General features: G+C 45.4%; 1 protein-coding gene across 2 annotated transcripts in view; it reads right to left on the minus strand.

The window, feature by feature from the left end:
• Positions 1-20,907, minus strand: part of npr2 (natriuretic peptide receptor 2) — a 255,740-nt gene that overhangs the window by 136,547 nt on the left and 98,286 nt on the right. For both annotated transcript variants that reach the window (XM_070868404.1, XM_070868405.1), the window contains exons 5-8: positions 6,126-6,220; positions 4,631-4,766; positions 2,486-2,570; positions 2,071-2,191 (exon numbers count right to left, since the gene is read on the minus strand). In XM_070868404.1, coding sequence (XP_070724505.1) covers positions 2,071-2,191; positions 2,486-2,570; positions 4,631-4,766; positions 6,126-6,220 — 437 coding nt within the window. The remainder of the gene's footprint in view (positions 1-2,070; positions 2,192-2,485; positions 2,571-4,630; positions 4,767-6,125; positions 6,221-20,907) is intronic.

The raw sequence follows: 20,907 nt of genomic DNA on the forward strand, positions 1-20,907 counted from the left end.
GTAGGCCACTTAATAATGTAGATGAACAAAGGGACCTTGGAGTGCTTGTCCACTGATCCCTGAAAGTAGCAGGCCAGGTGGATAAGGTGGTTAAGAAGGCTTACGGAATGCTTGCCTTTATTGGCCGAGGCATAGAATATAAGAGCAGGGAGGTTATGCTTAAATTGTATAATACTTTGTTCAGGCCACAGCTAGAGTACTGCGTGCAGTTCTGGTCACCGTATTATAGGAAAGACGTGATTGCACTAGGGAGGGTGCAGAGGAGATTTACTAGGATACTGCCTGCAATGGAGAGTCTTACTTATGAGGACAGATTGGATAGGCTGGGTTTGTTCTCATTGGAACAGAGGAGGTTGAAAGGTATACAAAATTGTGCAGGGCCTGGATATAGTGGATAGCAAGGGCCTATTTCCATAGGTGGAAGGGTCTATTACAAGGGGGCATAGTTTTAAGGTAGTTGGTGGAACGTTTAGAGGGGATTTGAGCGGGGGGGGCTTCTTTATGCAGAGGGTTGTGGGGATCTGGAACTCATTGCCTGGAAGAGTGGTGGATGCAGAAACCCTCACCACATTTAAAAGATGTTTGGATGGGCACTTAAAGTGCCGTAACCTGCAGGGTTACGGACCTAGAGCTGGTAATTGGGATTAGACTGGATAACCTCTTGTTGGCCTGCGCAGATATGATGGTAAGTACTGCAGTGAATCAAATACGGCCAGGTTGATCTCCTGGACTAGTTTTGATCGCCTGGATGGATCGGAAAAGAATTTTCCCAGAATTTTTTCCCCAAATTGGCCCGGATTTTTATCTGGTTTTTGCCTCTCCCAGGAGATCACATGGCTCCGGTTGGGGTGAAGTATAGAATATTTCAGTGTAATGAGTGTCGCAGTTGTGTGGAGCAGACTGGTTGGGCTGGATGCTCTTTACCTTTCCACCATTGTTCATTGTTCATAGGTTGATATGAAATCTTCAGGGCTGCTGACCGAGAACTGTGCGGCTATTTTTCAGCCGGCGCGGACATGATGGGCCAAAATGGCCTCCTTCTGCCCTGGGAATTTCTATGTTTCTATGTTTTAAGGACCTCTCGTTCAGCTACTGCAGACCCGAAAACACTGAGCGGAGCAGGCTTGGCACATGCTCCGTACAGTTTATAACGAAGATAGAGTGGATCCCTAAAATATCCAATTTAGTAGCTGGCGCATATTCAGGAAAGATCAGGCATGAGAGATCTCTCCCCGAAATTGGTCCTCTCATCGCTTAAAAATGCAGGCGCGATGGGGACCAATTACTCCCCCGTGTACCTCTGACATTTCAAACTATTTCCAAGTATTACAAACTATTTACAGCACAGAAACAGGCCATTCGGTCCAACAGGTCCATGCCGGTGTTTATGCTCCACATGAGTCTCCTCCCATCCTTCTTCGTCTAACCCCATCAACATATACTTTTATACCTTTCTCTCTCATGTGTTTATCTTGAATTCATTTCCATCACAAAGAGGTGGCCCTTAATCTTGGAACATTAACTGATACTTTGTTACAAATAGAAACAATACACTTCAGAAATAAACTACAACACCACCTCCTGTGAGCACAGGTTTCAGCACCAACCTCTCCATGAACAGTATAGAGCACCAGTCTCTCCATGAACAGTATGTAGCACCGGTGTCTCTCCATGAAGAGTATATAGCACCGGTCTCTCCATGAACAATATATCGCACCGGTCTCTCCATGAACAGTATATAGCACCGGTCTCTCCATGAACAGTATATAGCACCGGTCTCTCCATGAACAGTATATAGCACCGGTCTCTCCATGAACAATATATAGCACCGGTCTCTCCATGAACAGTATATAGCACCGGTCTCTCCATGAACAGTATATAGCACCGGTCTCTCCATGAACAGTATATAGCACCGGTCTCTCCATGAACAGTATATAGCACCAGCCTCTCCATGAACAGCACTGACATGATACATACAGAGCTTTATTTGTTACTGGTCTTGTTAAGATGATTATACTGAGACACTACAGGATTAATACGTTTCACAAGAAAAGCCATGTGAGCACTTACTAGTGATAAGGTAAGCCTGCTACCAGCACTCTTCCGGTATTTATCACTGTTTCCCATTTGCAGTTCTTCCCAGCGGAGTCGCCACATCATACTGGCCAGATCCTTCTCCAGCTTTAGTTTCCTATTTAAGTATCATTTTAAACAATGGCATTAACATCCTTCACTGAATCATACATTATCTCCACCTGTTGTAAAAACAGCAGCTGTGAAGGTAGCAGTGTTTAGAGAAGTAAGGTAGGAATATGCACCATTATTTATTGTTGAAAATACTGTACCATTTTAATCAACAACAATTTTAAATCTGACTCTCATGTAAGAGAAGCTTTAATTGCTAAATGTAAACGTTATTTTTACCAAAGTCAAAAATAGTCAAACTGCTTCCCGGTTCAAATGGACAAATTTCTAAATACTATACCGGTAAACAAGAAAACTGGAGATTCCAAAAATTGCCAGTGTGAGGCCTGTTCCCAGTGCAACTATTCCAAGTAGAGAGAAGGTAGCTAAGGAAACAAAAAGAGGACTCAGAAGCATGGTCAGAAGCACAACTCCCCTGTTTATCTGGTATTTTGCTTGGCAAACACTTCAGACACCCTTGAAGGCAAAGAACTACTCATTCTTCTTGCAAAGATATAGTGACATTAAAATGATGTGATTTGCTCTTCTTCATTTTTAGATGATGTACTCAAGACTTCCAAATAATAAACCATTTATCAGGCACAAATCCAGTGCAGGCTTCAAAGTTTCACTGGGCAGGAATATTGTTGCCAAATTTTGCACAGGGTTTCCCCAGCCACGATTGGGGTAAAAGATATTTTGCGCTGCCCATTTAGGTCGAATACATTAATTGAGGATGGACGTCTTTATTATTATCCAGGCTTGATTCTGCCCATTACAGGTTTTTCTCTTCAGCGCCCAGATGTAAGAGCGTGGCAGGGTGGAAGAGCTCATCTCAAATTTGACACAAGCTGCTCATAATTTTCCACCCATTATAATTAATGGTTGGAAAATCAGGAGCAGATTTTCCCTAATTTAAGACAAACACTTGTATTCCACCAAAGCTGTAGTGTGATGTTAACATGAGGAAACCCCCCCCCAGCTATTATCATCATTTAATGTATTTATCCATTATGGAATAAAGGTAGAATCATGTTCTTGACTGTTACAGCATGCAAACTTCCTAATATGGTGACATTGTGCAACCAAACCCCTTTAAACAACATTACTCTTTTTGAATGCTAACAGGTTAACCAGCTCCAAGTTATAGATTTAACAAGTAACTTAGTCTGTGATTAAGATGAACAAGTAGTAGGATTGTTGGCAATTGGAATGACCAACTTTTTAAAACTCAGGCCTTCAGATAAAAAGCAGATAAATCAATTTTCAGACATTCAAATTGAAACAATGCATAGCTTTTAACGGTGTTCGATGTAAAACCTATCATGCTAAATTCTGTACAATAAATGCACAACATCTTTAGATTAATAATTGCTAATCTGATATTTTACAGAAGATATTTTCTGAAACCAATATGCTGTGTAATTTATGCTTAGGGACATAATTCTTAGGAATCTAGGGACTGGTCCATCAAAGAAGCTGTTTTAAAATTAAATGACTGGTCAAGACAACTAAATATAAAATATAAAACAAGTCCATTTTAAATCTCTCGACATTTGGGGGCCAAAATTGCTCCCCTCCATAAGATTGCGGGAATGGAGTGGAGAGGCCTTGCCAACCAGGGGAAGATCCAAGGGCCGACCTGTCCTAAATTGTCTCCGGGCCGGGAACGATGAGAATGGGTTTCTGCTCCGCCTGTGTTCCCGTCACATTGGGCATACACTGACCCCTTACCGACTGGTGGTGAACCCCTTTCCGATTCCCACGCAGAATTAGCCCATGGGAGCGGCAACGCCGCCGGTCAGTGCCACTGACAGCTTTCCCCAGCAGGGAGCTGTGCGTGGCTGGGCAGGGCGTCCGCTTTTAAAGAGGTGGCCACGCTGCCGGCGACTCCATTTTATTTTTTATTGTCAGCCGACTACCAGGTCGGGCCGACAATTATGCCCACAGGTTCGACCAGGCCGCCAACAGGCAGCCTGGCACCTCTTCTTGGGTGCCAGGCCACTGGCCCGGCCGAAACCTTCCCTGCTAGCCCAGTGTTTGCCACTAACATGGCTGCAGAGTTCGCAGTGGCCCTCCCCTTTAACTGAAAGGAAAAAACATTGTGACACGTCAGTGACGCGCTGATGACTTGGAGCGACGGCCGTTCCGATCTGCCTGCACTTCCGTTCCTCTCCCGACAGCAACACCGCTCCGACCGGATCCAAGAAACAAAGTGCTGAAATCGCTGGATTGTCCGCCGCATGCATTTGGGTGGATAGAACACTTAAAAATCGGTAGGCGCGCCCTGTTTCGGGCAGAGGGCAATTTTGGCCCCTTGGTATAGTACTGCTCGTTCATACTTTATGATTCTACATTGTTTCGTATTTTATTACAATGTAATACAGGTCTAGCTAAAGAAATTGGAGGCCTTCAGAACATCACATGACAGAAATCAATGTACTACCCTGCTTGCAGGATGCCATATCAGTTTCAAACACACACGGGGGGTTGTCTGTGGGAATGGAGCCTGATGGCCAATGAATCTCTACATTGGGAATCCAGTAGATCTGCTTTTTGATTCCCAGATAGTGAGCGACAACCTGTACAATATAAAGAAAATCAATTATATCAGCACCACTTGACTTTAATTAATCTGACATATTCAAGAATTAAAAATTCTAATTATACATTTTTAAACCTCAAAAAAGAAATAAGGTACAAATGTGAATTTGCTTACAGCACACTCTTAAAAATAGTTCCAAAAATCATTAGTGATTAGTTATACTGGTGACCATAAAAACAGAACACAGAGGCGATAAGATTTTACAAATTTTTGCTTTCAACGCAGAGCTTTGCCTACCAGGAGTGCATGTTGGGAATTTGAGGCAATTGGTAGATCCAGCAGGATTTTCCATCTATTAGAAGTGATGGATATTAAATCTTAGAGGGCCTGCTAAACTTCTGTGCCTGAATTCTGTGTTGTGGGCAAGCAAGCCCAAATTCGTAAAATCTACCCTATTATATTTTCTCCTAGATCAACCGCATAATGACAAAAGAGTTCCCATAAGGTCAACTGATTTTATTCCAGTACTGAGGGGCCATGTAAAAGCTGTTTGCAATGGCACTCATTGCACAGGTTATCTTCGTCCGCAGCTCTCAGCAGATCTCTTTGGGGCCCTCTGTCTGTCTGTTCCAAAGAGAGTCTCCCTCCTCGCCCAGACTCCTGCGGCAGGCCTCCTAAGAGCTGAATCTGCAAAGCAGGCAGCTTTGTGTCCTGCAGCAGACATCTCTGATATTTGGACAACAATAATTGACTTCTCACAGCCAAAATGATGCCTGTCTCTTTAAGCTGCTCTAGGCCTTTAAATCCTGCAGTAGTGTGTTATTTCCCCCTTCTCAACAAGTGAGTTCCCAATCTGAGGTATTTTCTTTGCCAGTAGCTCACCGGACAAACTGATCCTGAGAATTACAGTGAGATCAGTGCTCATGATATTGGGTAGGCATCATTTCTGGCAGGGATTGCACCTGCCGGAAAATGTAGTCTACAATATTCAAATTTTACCCAAGCTGTTTGACACGGCTAGTTTCTGTCAATACCTCATATTTATGCTTGAAACTTGCACCCTGTACTAGTGGACTACTGTGGTTAATTTTTCTTCCATCATAATACTTTCTTGCAAATGGCGAACAATTTTGCTATCACCATGGTAACAAAAGTGATTTTTAAATTTGAACATATATGAAGTTAAATTCAGTAATCCCATGTTTCCATTGGGGAGCGTGGGCCAGAAATTGGAGCACAACACTGTAGTTTCATTTTCCAAACTGTTCTCCCTTCAAATGTAACTGCCAACTGAGAATGTGGGATTGCTGATTTTACCCTATGGATTTTTAATATATCAGTTTGTTAGTGGTTTAGAGGGTTTCATATCTTGCATAAAAATGCTAAAAATACTAACGTCGTATTTCCCAGTTTCTGTGTTGACCATATCCCAGAGACTAAAGTCGATGTCTCTGTCACCATTTTTATCAATGTTCACTAATCCAGTAACACCTACAATAAATAAAAAGGCATACAAATTACTGAAAATTAAATAAAACACCTAAAATAAATTACAAATTCAAAATACCATTTGTACACCTGAAACTGATTCCAAACACTGAAGTAAGATGTTCATTTATTTCAATGCAATGAAAAGCTCACCCCATTTAGATTTTAACCAAAGAGGCCTTGTGTTAGATCATGGGGGTGGTTACTGCAGTTTTCTTATGGGTGTTATGCGCTCATTTGAAAACTGGTATGTAAACATTTCCTATGATAAGATGTCCACACTTACCCATTAGAGGATATACTCGGCAGAAATCAGAGAGTTAAAATTGCTCATAGGACTCACCCACCAATGCCCTTTTCCCGCGGGCTTCTATTCTAACCAGCTCTTCAGAGCAGGCAAGAAGAACATCTGCTAGAAACCGGCGGGGTCCATCTTTAAATATGCAGATCGGGCTCCAATGACATCATTGGAGCCTGGCTACTAATTTAACCATTGACCTGAATGGGGAAGCAGCTGTGGCATTCCCACTCGGCCAACCAAGAAGAAAGAGGAGTCGGCGTCAGAAGAGGTCCAAAGAGGTAAGTTTTTAAACTTTAAAAAAAATGTCCTTGTAGAGTCAAGAAGTGCTGGAGTTCTCCCCCGTGCCTCACAAGGAAAGCTTAGGTCTTCCCTTACCAAGGCTCTCCGATCGCGAGACCGCCCCGAAAACCCCTTCCTGTGATTTACCTGAATGCCAGGTGTATTCTTTTGGTTAGTGAGCAGCTTGCCAAACCCAGGGGCCAAAACTCCAGTTTCTTCTCCTGGCTCCACAAAAATTCTCCCCCAAAATGTTGCTAGCCAGGAATCCCAAATGTTATGTTGTCTCCCTGGTGCCAGGGTGAAAGATATCATGGAAATGGTGGAAAAACTTCTGGAGGGAGAGCAGCCAAAAGTGGTAGTCCATGTTGAAACAATAACTGGAGCTATGTTTGAGGTTTTTCAGAGGGAGTTTATGGAGTTAGGCAGTAGATTGGAAAAGAAGACCTCAAGAAAGATGATCTTGGATTGGTCCCTGTGCAAGGCAATCGAGAGATTAAGCAGAGGATGATTAGGAACATTAATGCGTGGCTGCAGGGCTCATGCAGGAGGGAAAGATTCACATTCTTGGGGCATCGGAACAAGTTGTGGAACTTTGGAGCGGGGAAGGATTTAAACTAATATGACGGAGGGTGGGTAACAGTGCAGGTTTAAGATTAGAGAGGGAGAACAGGATGAATAAAGCTGTTGGAATAGAAGCAGAAGGCTTAGCTGAAATAAATGGTGAGAAAGTATTATCAGCAGGGGAAGAGGAAGAAACAGGCTTAGGTAGCGAAAGATAAAAATGACATTGTTGAAAAGGCATGGATAATCAAAAAAGTTGAGTTGTGCTCTTTTCATTCCTCATCCGTATTTTCAAGCCCGTTGTGTGCTCTTTTACTTTCGCTAACTGAATTTTCAAGACCCATTGCAGGTTGTTTTTCTTTTTCTACTTGGTTTTTTCAACCTCCAATGTATGCTGTTTTTCTTTGCCTATTCTTAAAGGCCTGCTTCCTGCACTTTTAGCTAAAATGCCTGTTCCCGCTGTCTTTTTTTAAGAGCTTGTTTCCTGTGGGTTTTTTTAAAGGTCTGTTACCCATATCTTTTTTTAACATGCCTATTCCTCATTTGCTTTTTAAATGCCTTTTCCCTTTGGTCTTTTTTTAAATGCCTTGTTTCCTGCAGGTTTTTATTAAAAGGCCTATTTTTTTCTTTCACTTTAAAATTTTTTAGGGAGAGTTTGCGCCTCCCGTTGCAAATGATTTTGCGACCGGGCGCTGCGCCATTAACGACTCCCGTCAAATTCGGCCGCAGTTTAGCAGCGGCGCCACAGCGTTGCGTCCGATCTCCTGCACTCGCCGATCGTGACATCATTGTGTGCGCATCACCCTATTAGTGCCCCAGCACCTAAACTGTGTTTCGCCCCCTGAAGCCATGCTGGCCGATAACAGCAGCAGCTTCAGGGGATGCGTACCAAGCGGCCGGCAGCTATCGGGGCAAAATTAATGGGGGGTAGCTAGCTGCTGTTAGAAAAAAAAAACTTTTGTTTCACGACCCGCTCCTGTGCTGCTTTGGTTGTAGTGTCGGTGCTATGATGACTCAGCCCGCCACTTGCCACCCTCGCTTCCCGGTGGTCCAGGTAGCTGGGTTCCTATTATGCAGAGTATGCAGCTTAGGCCCTTCCCTTTAATTGAGGAAAGGGCCCCTCGTACGCGGCAACGCCACGCGGCCCAGTGCGAAGCGCTGCTGAGCCATGTGTCCCGCTCCTACCCCAGGAAAGAAGCGGAATGCTTGATTTAGCGCTCCACTTCCTTTCAGGGGCGGTAACCCCAATTTATCACGAGGGTGGAGTCTTCGGCATCTGGCACAAAGTCCTTAACTTAAGGAAAGGTAACTTCGCTGGTGAATTAGCGAGAATCGACTGGCAAATGAAATTTAAAGGGTTGACGGTGGATAGGCAATGGCAGACATTTAAAGATCACATGGATGAACTTCAACAATTGTACATCCCTGTCTGAAGTAAAAATAAAACGGGGAAGGTGGTTCAAACACGGCTAACAAGGGAAATTAGGGATAGTATTAAATCCAAGGAAGAGGCATATAAATTGACCAGAAAAAGCGGCAAACTTGAGGACTGGGAGAAATTTAGAATTCAACAGAGGAGGAAAAAGGATTTAATTAGGAGGGGGAAACAGAGGAAGCTTGCTGGGAACATAAAAACTAACTGCAAAAGCTTCGATAGATATGTGAAGAGAAAGAGATTAGTGAAGACAAACATAGGTCCCTTGCAGTCAAAATCAGGTGAATTTATAATGGGGAACAGAGAACTGGCAGACCAACTGAACAAATACTTGGGTTCTGTCTTCACGAAGGAAGACATGAATAATCTTCGGGAAATACTATGGAACAGAGGATCTAGTGAGAAGGAAGAACTGAAGGAAATCCTTATTAGTCAGGAAAATGTGTTAGGGAAATTGATGGGATTGAAGGCGGATAAATCCCCAGGGCCTGATAGTCTGAATCCCAGAGTACTTAAGGAAATGGCCCTAGAAATAGTGGATGCATTGGTGATCATTTTCCAATAGTCTATCGACTCTGGATCAGTTCCTATGGACTGAGGGGTAACTAATGTAACACCACTTTTTAAAAAAGGAGAGAGAAAACAGGGGAACTGTAGACCGGTTAGCCTGACATCGGTGGAGAAAATGTTGGAATCAATGATTAAAGATGAAATAGCAGCGCATTTGGAAAGCAGTGACAGGATTGGTCCAAGTCAGCATGGATTTATGAAAGGGAGATTATGCTTGACAAATCTAGAATTTTTTGAGGATGTAACTAGTAGAGTGGACAAGGGAGAACCAGTGGATGTGTATTTGGACTTTCAAAAAGCTTTTGACAAGGTCCCACACAAGAGATTGGTGTGCAAAATTAAAGCACATGGTATTGACATGGATAGAGAACTAGTTGGCAGACAGGAAGCAGAGAGTTGGGATAAACGGATCCTTTTCAGAATGCAAGGCAGTGACTAGTGGGGTGCCGCAGGGCTCAGTGCTGGGACCCCAGCCATTTACAATATAGATCAATGATTTGGATGAAGGAATTGAATGTAATATCTCCAAGTTTTCAGATGACACTAAGCTGGGTGGTGGTGTGAGCTGTGAGGAGGATGCTAAGGGGCTGCAGGGTGACTTGGGCAGGTTAGGTGAATGGGCAAATGCATGGCAGATGCAGTATAATTTGGATAAATGTGAGGTTATCCACTTTGGTGGCAAAAACGTGAAGGCAGAATATTATCTGAATGGCGGCAGATTAGGAAAAGGGGAGGTGCAACAAGACCTGGCTGTCATGGTACATCAGTCATTGAAAGTTGGCATGCAGGTACAGCAGGCAGTAAAGAAGGCAAATGACATGCTGGCCTTCATAGCTAAGGGATTTGAGTATAGGAGCAGGGAGGTCTTACTGCAATTGTACAGGGCCTCACCTGGAATATTGTGTTCAGTTTTGGTCTCCTAATCTGAGGAAGGACGTTCTTGCTATTGAGGGAGTGCAGTGAAGGTTCACCAGACTGATTCCCGGGATGGCAGGAGTGACATATGAGGAGAGACTGGATCAACTGGGCCTGTATTCACTAGAGTTTAGAAATATAGAAACATAGAAAATAGGTGCAGGAGTAGGCCATCCGGCCCTTCGAGCCTGCACCGCCATTCAATAAGATCCTGGCTGATCATTCCCTCAGTACCCCTTTCCTGCTTTCTCTCCATACCCCTTGACCCCCTTAGCCGTAAGGGCCATATCTAACTCCCTACTGAATATATCTAATGAACTGGCATCAACAACTCTCTGCGGCAGGGAATTCCACAGGTTAACAACTCCCTGAGTGAAGAAGTTTCTCCTCATCTTAGTCGTAAATGGCCTACACCTTATCCTAAGACTATGTCCCCAGGTTCTGGACTTCCCCAACATCGGGAACATTCTTCCCGCATCTAACCTCTCCAGTCCCCTCAGAATCTTATACGTTTCTAAAACATTTTTTTTCTTTGTGTAAAGAGCTGAGGTCCCAGCACTGAGCCCTGCGGTACTCCATTAGTCACTGCCTGCCATTCTGAAAAGAACCCGCTTATCCTGACAGCTTCCTATCTGCCAACCAGTTCTCTATCCACGTCAGTACGTTACCCCCAATACCATGTGCTTTGATTTTGCACACCAATCTTGACATGTATCTTACATTATTATATATAACTGTATCCTAACATGCTATACATGACTGTAATAAGATATGACCTGTAACCACCAGCACACCTTACCACCAGGGGTGCACTTGCAAGAGACAGGTATAAAAGGACAGGTCTCAGGCAAGTGCAGCATTCCAGAGCTGTGAAATAAAGGTGCAGGTCCAGAATGACCTTGACTTCACTACATGCCTCGTGTGAATCTGTTCTGAGGGGACAGGACTTTACAGTGGCGACGAGTTACGGGATTACAGAACCCACAGAATGGCGAACAACAGATCAGATGAAAAGTACAATGCTGGAGACAATTGGGAAGACTTTATAGAAAGGCTCCAGCAAAGCTTTGTAACCAAAGACTGGTTAGGCGATGATAAGGCAGACAAGATAAGAGCCCATTTCTTGACCAGCTGTGGCTCGAAAACATACACTTTAATGAAGGATCTGCTGGCACCCGAGAAACAAGCAAGCAAGTCGTTTGAAAAATTGAGCACACTGGTAAGAGACCACCTGAAGCCAGCGAGCAGCGTACACATGGCCAGACACAGGTTCTACAACTACAGACGCTGTGTGGGCTAGAGCATACCCGACTTCGTGGTGGAACTTCGGAGGTTAGAAACATAGAAACATAGAAAATAGGTGCAGGAGTAGGCCATTCGGCCCTTCTAGCCTGCACCGCCATTCAATGAGTTCATGGCTGAACATTCAACTTCAGTACCCCATTCCTGCTTTCTCGCCATACCCCTTGATCCCCCTAGCAGTAAGGACCTCATCTAACTCCTTTTTGAATATATTTAGTGAATTGGCCTCAACAACTTTCTGTGGTAGAGAATTCCACAGGTTCACCACTCTCTGGGTGAAGAAGTTCCTCCGCATCTCGGTCCTAAATGGCTTACCCCTTATCCTTAGACTGTGACCCCTGGTTCTGGACTTCCCCAACATTGGGAACATTCTTCCTGCATCTAACCTGTCTAACCCCGTCAGAATTTTATATGTTTCTATGAGGTCCCCTCTCATTCTTCTGAACTCCGGTGAATACAAGCCCAGTTGATCCAGTCTTTCTTGATAGGTCAGTCCCGCCATCCCGGGAATCAGTCTGGTGAACCTTCGTTGCACTCCCTCAATAGCAAGAATGTCCTTCCTCAGGTTAGGAGACCAAAACTGTGCACAATACTCCAGGTGTGGCCTCACCAAGGCCCTGTACAATTGTAGTAACACCTCCCTGCCCCTGTACTCAAATCCCCTTGCTATGAAGGCCAACATGCCATTTGCTTTCTTAACCGCCTGCTGCACCTGCATGCCAACCTTCAATGACTGATGTACCATGACACCCAGGTCTCTTTGCACCTCCCCTTTTCCTAATCTGTCACCATTCAGATAATAGTCTGTCTCTCTGTTTTTACCACCAAAGTGGATAACCTCACATTTATCCACATTATACTTCATCTGCCATGCATTTGCCCACTCACCTAACCTATCCAAGTCGCTCTGCAGCCTCACAGCATCCTCCTCGCAGCTCACACTGCCACCCAACTTAGTGTCATCCGCAAATTTGGAGATACTACATTTAATCCCCTCATCTAAATCATTAATGTACAGTGTAAACAGCTGGGGCCCCAGCACAGAACCTTGCGGTACCCCACTAGTCACTGCCTGCCATTCTGAAAAGTACCCATTTACTCCTACTCTTTGCTTCCTGTCTGACAACCAGTTCTCAATCCATGTCAGTACACTACCCCCAATCCCATGTGCTCTAACTTTGCACATCAATCTCTTGTGTGGGACCTTGTCGAACGCCTTCTGAAAGTCCAAATATACCACATCAACTGGTTCTCCCTTATCCACTCTACTGGAAACATCCTCAAAAAATTCCAGAAGATTTGTCAAGCATGATTTCCCTTTCACAAATCCATGCTGACTTGGACCTATCATGTCACCTCTTTCCAAATGCACTGCTATGATATCCTTAATAATTGATTCCACCATTTTACCCACTACCGATGTCAGGCTGACCGGTCTATAATTCCCTGTTTTCTCTCTCCCTCCTTTTTTAAAAAGTGGGGTTACATTGGCTACCCTCCACTCCATAGGAACTGATCCAGAGTCAATGGAATGTTGGAAAATGACTGTCAACGCATCCACTATTTCCAAGGCCACCTCCTTAAGTACTCTGGGATGCAGTCCATCAGGCCCTGGGGATTTATCGGCCTTCAATCCCATCAATTTCCCCAACACAATTTCCCGGCTAATAAGGATTTCCCTCAGTTCCTCCTCCTTACTAGACCCCCCGACCCCTTTTATAACCGGAAGGTTGTTCGTGTCCTCCTTCGTGAATACCGAACCAAAGTACTTGTTCAATTGGTCCGCCATTTCTTTGTTCCCAGTTATGACTTCCCCTGATTCTGACTGCAGGGGACCTACATTTGTCTTTACTAACCTTTTTCTCTTTACATATCTATAGAAACTTTTGCAATCCGTCTTAATGTTCCCTGCAAGCTTCTTCTCATACTCCATTTTCCCTGCCCTAATCAAACCCTTTGTCCTCCTCTGCTGAGTTCTAAATTTCTCCCAGTCCCCAGGTTCGCTGCTATTTCTGGCCAATTTGTATGCCACTTCCTTGGCTTTAATACTATCCCTGATTTCCCTTGATAGCCACGGTTGAGCCACCTTCCCTTTTTTATTTCTATGCCAGACAGGAATGTACAATTGTTGTAATTCATCCATACGGTCTCTAAATGTCTGCCATTGCCCATCCACTGTCAACCCCTTAAGTATCATTCGCCAATCCATCTCAGCCAATTCACGCCTCATACCTTCAAAGTTAGCCTTCTTTAAGTTCTGGACCATGGTCTCTGAATTAACTGTTTCATTCTCCATCCTAATGCAGAATTCCACCATATTATGGTCACTCTTCCCCAAGGGGCCTCGCACAACGAGATTGCTAATTAATCCTTTCTCATTACATAACACCCAGTCTAAGATGGCCTCCCCCCTAGTTGGTTCCTCGACATATTGGTCTAAAAAACCATCCCTTATGCACTCCAGAAAATCCTCCTCCACCGTATTGCTTCCAGTTTGGTTAGCCCAATCTATGTGCATATTAAAGTCACCCATTATAACTGCTGCACCTTTATTGCACGCACCCCTAATTTCCTGTTTGATGCCCTCCCCAACATCACTACTACTGTTTGGAGGTCTGTACACAACTCCCACTAACGTTTTTTGCCCTTTGGTGTTCTGCAGCTCTACCCATATAGATTCCACATCATCCAAGCTAATGTCCTTCCTAACTATTGCCTTAATCTCCTCCTTAACCAGCAATGCTACCCCACCTCCTTTTCCTTTTATTCTATCCTTCCTGAATGTTGAATACCCCTGGATGTTGAGTTCCCAGCCCTGCTCATCCTGGAGCCACGTCTCCGTAATCCCAATCACATCATATTTGTTAACATCTATTTGCACAGTTAATTCATCCACCTTATTGCGGATACTCCTTGCATTAAGACATTGAGGTTGGCTAGTTTATGTGAGTTCTCCGATGAACTGAGGAGAGAGATGCTGAGAGACTTTTTCATTGAAGGAATAGGCCATGCAGGCATATTCTGAAAGCTCATAGAGACCAAGCTCCTGACCTTAGAGGCAGCAGCATTGGTTGCACAGATATTCTTGGTAGGGGAAGAAGAAACGTGGTTGATTTACAATGCAGGTACGACAACTAACGAAATATCGGAAGAAGTTCACAGCATTAAACAAGCTGCTACCCCCACACACAGACAAAACCGGGAGAACAGGCTCTCAACAGCAGGAAGTGGCGCCAGAAGCCATCAAGGGCCACAGGAACGGCCGTTCACACCTCATCAACCCACAATGCGAGCAATCAACTACAAACTGAGAGAAGCTCAAGAGAGATCAGCCAGACGCAGCTCATTCTTTGCAAGCAGTCTGTGCTGGAGGTGTGGGGGTGGGCACTCGTCAAGGGGATGTCGATTTCAGCAGGCTGTTTGTAGAAATTGTGAATATACAGGGCATTTGGCCCGCATGTGCAAAAAAACGACAGCTCGGCTGGTATACGAATCGGATGGGTCGGAAAGCGGACCAGAAGACGGTGGCGACAGTACCCGGGACACCGATGTACAGCGGGTCAATACGATCAATGGCCGCTGCTCCTACAACAGGATGCCTCCTATAATGATGAGGGTCCTACTCAACGGGATACCTGTCAACATGGAGCTGGATATGGGAGCGAGTCAATCTCTCATGGGCGCTCAACAATTTGAACAACTGTGGCCGCATAAAAGAGACAGACCAAAACTCTCAAGGGTCAACACCAAACGAAGGACATATACCAAAGAAATCATACCAGTCCTCGGCAGCGCCATGCTCTCTGTCACACACAAAGGGACAGTGAACCGACTTCCCCTGTGGATTGTCCCCGGAGACACCCCAGCACTGCTGAGGAGAAGCTGGTTGGTAAAACTAAACTGGAAATGGGATGATGTCCATGCCATGTCATTAGAGGAACGGACCTCCTGCTCAACAGTTATAAAGCGATTTGAACATCTCTTTCAGCCAGGTGTGGGCACTTTCAAAGGGGCCAAAGTCAAAATCTACATCACACAGGATGCTAGACCGGTCCATCACAAGGCCAGAGCTGTACCCTATGTGATGAGGGAAAAGATTGAACACGAACTAGACAGGCTTCTGCGGGAAGGCATTATATCACCTGTGGAATTTAGAGACTGGGCAAGTCCCATCGTCCCAGTCATGAAGTCTGATGGACCTGTACGAATCTGTGGGGACTACAAATCTACCATAAACAGAGTCTCCCTACAGGACCAGTACCCACTGCCCAGAGCGGAGGACGTATTTGCCACATTGGCTGGAGGTAAACTTTTCTCAAAATTTGACCTCACATCTGCATATATGACGCAAGAATTGACCGAGGAATCTAAACTACTCACCACCATCAACACACATCGAGGCCTTTTCATGTACAATCGATGCCCATTCGGCATCAGATCGGCAGCTGCCATATTCCAGTGCAACATGGAGAGCCTGCTCAAGTCCATCCCGGGGACGGTTGTATTTCAAGACGACATGCTTATCACGGGCAGGGACACCGACTCCCATCTCCGTAATTTGGAGGAAGTACTAAAGCGGTTGGATCGGGTAGCCCTACGAGTCAAGAAATCCAAGTGCCTGTTTCTCGCACCCGAGGTTGAATTTTTGGGCAGAAGGATTGCCGCTGATGGAATCCGCCCAACAGAGTCCAAAACAGAAGCAATTCGCCTGGCACCCAGGCCCCGGAATGTCTCAGAACTGCGCGCCATTCTCGGGCTACTCAATTACTTTGGGAACTTTATGCAGATCTTCAGCACGCTGCTGGAGCCTCTCCACGTGTTACTCAGGAAAGGGTGCGATTGGTTTTGGGGGGGACACCCAGGTACGCGCCTTCAATAAGGCACGCAACCTTTTGTGTTCCAACAGTGTTTTGACTTTCTCTGACCCAGGTAAAAAGCTAGTTCTCACATGCGATGCATCAGCGTATGGGGTCGGGTGCGTTTTGCAACATGTCAATAGTGCGGGCAAATTACAACCCATAGCTTATGCCTCCAGGTCACTTTTGTGGGCGGAGCGCGGGTACGGAATGGTAGAGAAGGAGGCACTCGCGTGCGTGTATGGTGTCAAAAAGATGCACCAATACCTTTTCGGGGCCAAGTTCGCGTTAGAAACCGACCACAAGTCCCTCACATCCCTCCTATCCGAGAGCAAGGCAATAAACGCCAACGCCTCAGCGCGAATGCAACGGTGGGCACTCATGCTGGCGTCATACGACTATACTATAAGGCACAGGCCAGGCACAGACAACTGCGCCGACGCGCTCAGCAGGCTAGCCCTGGCGACCACGGAAGGGTCTGACGAACAGGACTGTGAGATAGTCATGGCAATCAATGCCTTTGAGTCCACAGGTTCGTCCATGACGGCTCGCCAAATCAGAGCCTGGACGGCCAGCGACCCCACGTTATCCTTAGTAAAAAGATGTGTCCTAACCGGTGACTGGGCAGAAGCTCGCGATGCCTGCACCGAGAATTAAAACCCTTTCACAGGCGCATACATGAGCTATCACTTCAAGCAGACTGCCTGATGTGGGGTAACCGAGTAGTCATGCCTCTACGAGGCAGAGAGGCATTTGTCCGGGAGCTCCACCACGAGCACCCGGGGATTGTTCTCATGAAGGCCATAGCCAGATCCCACGTCTGGTGGCCTGGTATTGATGCGGACTTGGAGCTCTGCGTCTGAAGGTGCACCATTTGTGCCCAACTCAGCAATGCCCCCAGGGAGGCTCCACTGAGCCCCTGGCCCTGGCCTACCAAACCGTGGTCGCGGATGCATGTAGACTATGTGGGCCCATTCATGGGCAAAATGTTCCTCGTAGTTGTAGATGCATTTTCAAAGTGGATCGAATGCACCATTTTAAACTCGAGCACCACCTCCACCACTGTGGAGAGCCTTGCACGGAATCCCTGACATATTGGTCAGTGACAATGGTCCGTGCTTCACCAGCGCAGAATTTCAAGACTTTATAATTGACCACGGCATAAATCACGTCAAGACGGCACCATTCAAACCGGCCTCCAACGGCCAGCGGAGAGAGCAGTGCAAATCATTAAACAAGGCATGCTTAAAATCCAAGGTCCCACGCTGCAGGGTCGCCTGTCACGACTGCTGCTGGCATACAGATCTCGTCCGCATTCATTGACTGGGATCCCCCCCGCGCAACTTTTAATGAAAAGGACTTTTAAAAACAAGGCTCTCATTAATCCTCCCAGACATGCACGAAATCGTTGAGGCAAAGCGCCGTAAGCTGACTGAGTACCATGGCAGAAATTCGAGGGGGAGATGGAATGAGATAGGGAACAAAGTGTTTGTACTAAACTATGGCAGGGATCCCAAATGGCTTGCAGGGACAGAAACGGGCAAGGAAGGAAACAGGCTACTGGTCGTACAAATGGACAATGGCAAAACCTGCCGGAGGCATGTAGACCACGTCAAAAGCAGGTTTACCAACAACACTGCGGAACCAGAGGCAGACTACAATGTGGAACTCGCACCACACCTGGTGGACAGACAGAGGGAATAACCTGAGGAAAGGGACAATCCCAACAGACAGCCCAGGCGAGTCAACAACAATCACACCAATCGAAACAGACAGCCCAGGCGAGATACCAGCAACCACACCCAAAGAAAAACAGACACCAAGGCAAACAACTGAACCACAACTCAGAATCTCTACACGAGAGCGTAGACCACCTGAGAGACTGGACCTATAAAGACAATAAGACCTTGGGGGTGGGTGATGTCATGTATTTTACATTATTATATATAACTGTATCCTAACATGCTATACATGACTGTAATAAGATATGACCTGTAACCACCAGCATACCTTACCACCAGAGGTGCACTTGCAAGAGACAGGTATATAAGGACAGGTCTCAGGCAAGAGCAGCATTCCAGAGCTGTGAAATAAAGGTGCAGGTCCAGAATGATCTTGACTTCACTACATGCCTCGTGTGAATCTGTACTGAGGGGACAGGACTTTACAAATCTCTTGTGCGGGACCTTGTCAAAAGCCTTTTGAAAGTCCAAATACATCACATCCACTGGTTCTCCCTTGTCCACTCTACTAGTTACATCCTCAAAAAATTCCAGAAGATTCGTCAAGCATGATTTCCCTTTCATAAATCCATGCTGACTTGTTCCAATCCTGTCACTGTTTTCCAAATGCACTGTTATTTCATCCTTAATGATTGATTCCAACATTTTCCCCATGACTGATGTCAGGCTAACCGGTCTATAATTACCCATTTTCTCTCTCCCTCCTTTTTTAAAAAGTGGTGTTACATTAGCTACCCTCCAGTCCATAGGGACTGATCCTGAGTCAATAGACTGTTGGAAAATGATCACCACTATTTCTTGGGTCACTTCCTTAAGTACTCTGAAATGCAGATTATCAGGCCCCGGGGATTTATCGGCCTTCAATCCCATCAATTTCCCTCACACAATTTCCCGCCTTCTCACTCGACCTACTGTCCCCTAGTACATTCAGAAGGTTATTTGTGTCTTCCTTCGTGAAGACAGAACTAAAGTATTTGTTCAATTGGTCTGCCATTTCTTTGTTCCCCATTATAGATTCACCTGAATCCGACTTTAGAAGAGTAAGAGGGGATCTCATAGAAACATATAAAATTCTGACGGGACTGGACAGGTTAGATGCAGGAAGAATGTTTCCGATGTTGGGGAAGTCCAGAACCAGGGGCCACAATCTAAGGATAAGGGGTAAGCCATTTAGGACGGAGATGAGGAGAAACTTCTTCACTCAGAGAGTTGTGAACCTGTGGAATTCTCTACCACAGAGAGTTGTTGATGCCAGTTTGTTAGATATATTCAAGACGGAGTTAGATATGGCCCTTATGGCTAAATGGATCAAGGGGTATGGAGAGAAAGCAGGAATGGGGTACTGAGGTGAATGATCAGCCATGATCTTATTGAATGGTGGTGCAGGCTTGAATGGCCAAATGGCCTACTCCTGCACCTATTTTCAATGTTTCTATGTTTCTATGTCTCGCACCTCGCGATTGTTACAGCCTCCAATTTCTAGGCTTTTGTTTTATTCTTTTATTTCTCCTCAGTTAATATTCTCTCTGTCATTTTTATTTTTTTCTTCAACCCGTGTTTGCCACTGTCTTTTTTTTCCAAACCAACTTCTTGGTATCCCACTCTGCACCCCCAACTCTCATTACTTCAATTCCCTAAACTACTTAATTACTTCCCCACCCCTCAATTACTCACTACCTCTTCATTCTATTCACTAGTACTAACCTGGAAACATAGAAATTTGCAGTGCAGAAGGAGGCCATTTTGGCCCATCGTGTACACACCCGGCCGACAACGAGCCGCACAGCCCTTGGTCAGCAGCCCAGAAGTTTACATATAAACCTACGAACAATGAACAATGGTGGAAAGGCAAAAAGCACCCAGCCTAACCAGTCCACCTCACACAACTGCGACACCCCTTATACTGAAACCTTCAACACACCACCCTAACCGAAGCCATGTGATCTCCTGGGAGAGGCAAAAACCAGATAAAAACCCCGGCTAATTTAGGGAGAAAAAAAATCTGGTAAAATTCCTCTCTGACCCATCCAGGCGATCAAAATGAGTCCAGGAGATCACCCTGGCTATATTTGATTCCCTGCAATACTTACCATTATATCTGCACTGGCCAACAAAAGATCTACCAGCTCTAGGTCCATAACCCTGCAGGTTACGGCACTTTAAGTGCCCATCTAATCATCTCTTAAAAGTGGTGAGGGTTTCTGCATCCACCACTCTTCCAGGCAGCGAGTTCCAGATCCCCACAACCCTCAGCATAAAGAAACCCCCCGCTCAAATACTTTAGACACTAATCCCTGAACAACAATCCCCAATACTCCTTCCAATACTCACTATGCCCAAAACTACTCACTTTCCCAACTCAAAGAATTACTCGGGCAACTCTCAAATCCTTACAAACTAAAGAACCTGCTCCCACAAGCCACATCATCACACCTATCGCAACCAATGCCACAGTAGGTCCACTTCCTTATAAAGAGCATATCCTCTCACCACCTGCGCACAATGGTACGGGAGACATCTCTCACAAACTCTAAAGGTCAAACTCATTTCTGACTAATTTTTACTAAAAATAATTAAAATTCCCACTCTGGTACTGTCTCCACTGAAAAAATGCCCCCGCACCCCCCACTGTGATTCAGGCTCTCCTCACCTGCTTTTTGCTCTGTTGCAATGATTGGAGACTCCCAGACAGACTCGTCTCTCTTGCCTACACACTCCCTGCCAATTAC

This window comes from Pristiophorus japonicus, chromosome 2 (genome assembly GCF_044704955.1).
Source record: "Pristiophorus japonicus isolate sPriJap1 chromosome 2, sPriJap1.hap1, whole genome shotgun sequence".
Lineage (NCBI taxonomy): Eukaryota > Metazoa > Chordata > Chondrichthyes > Pristiophoridae > Pristiophorus > Pristiophorus japonicus.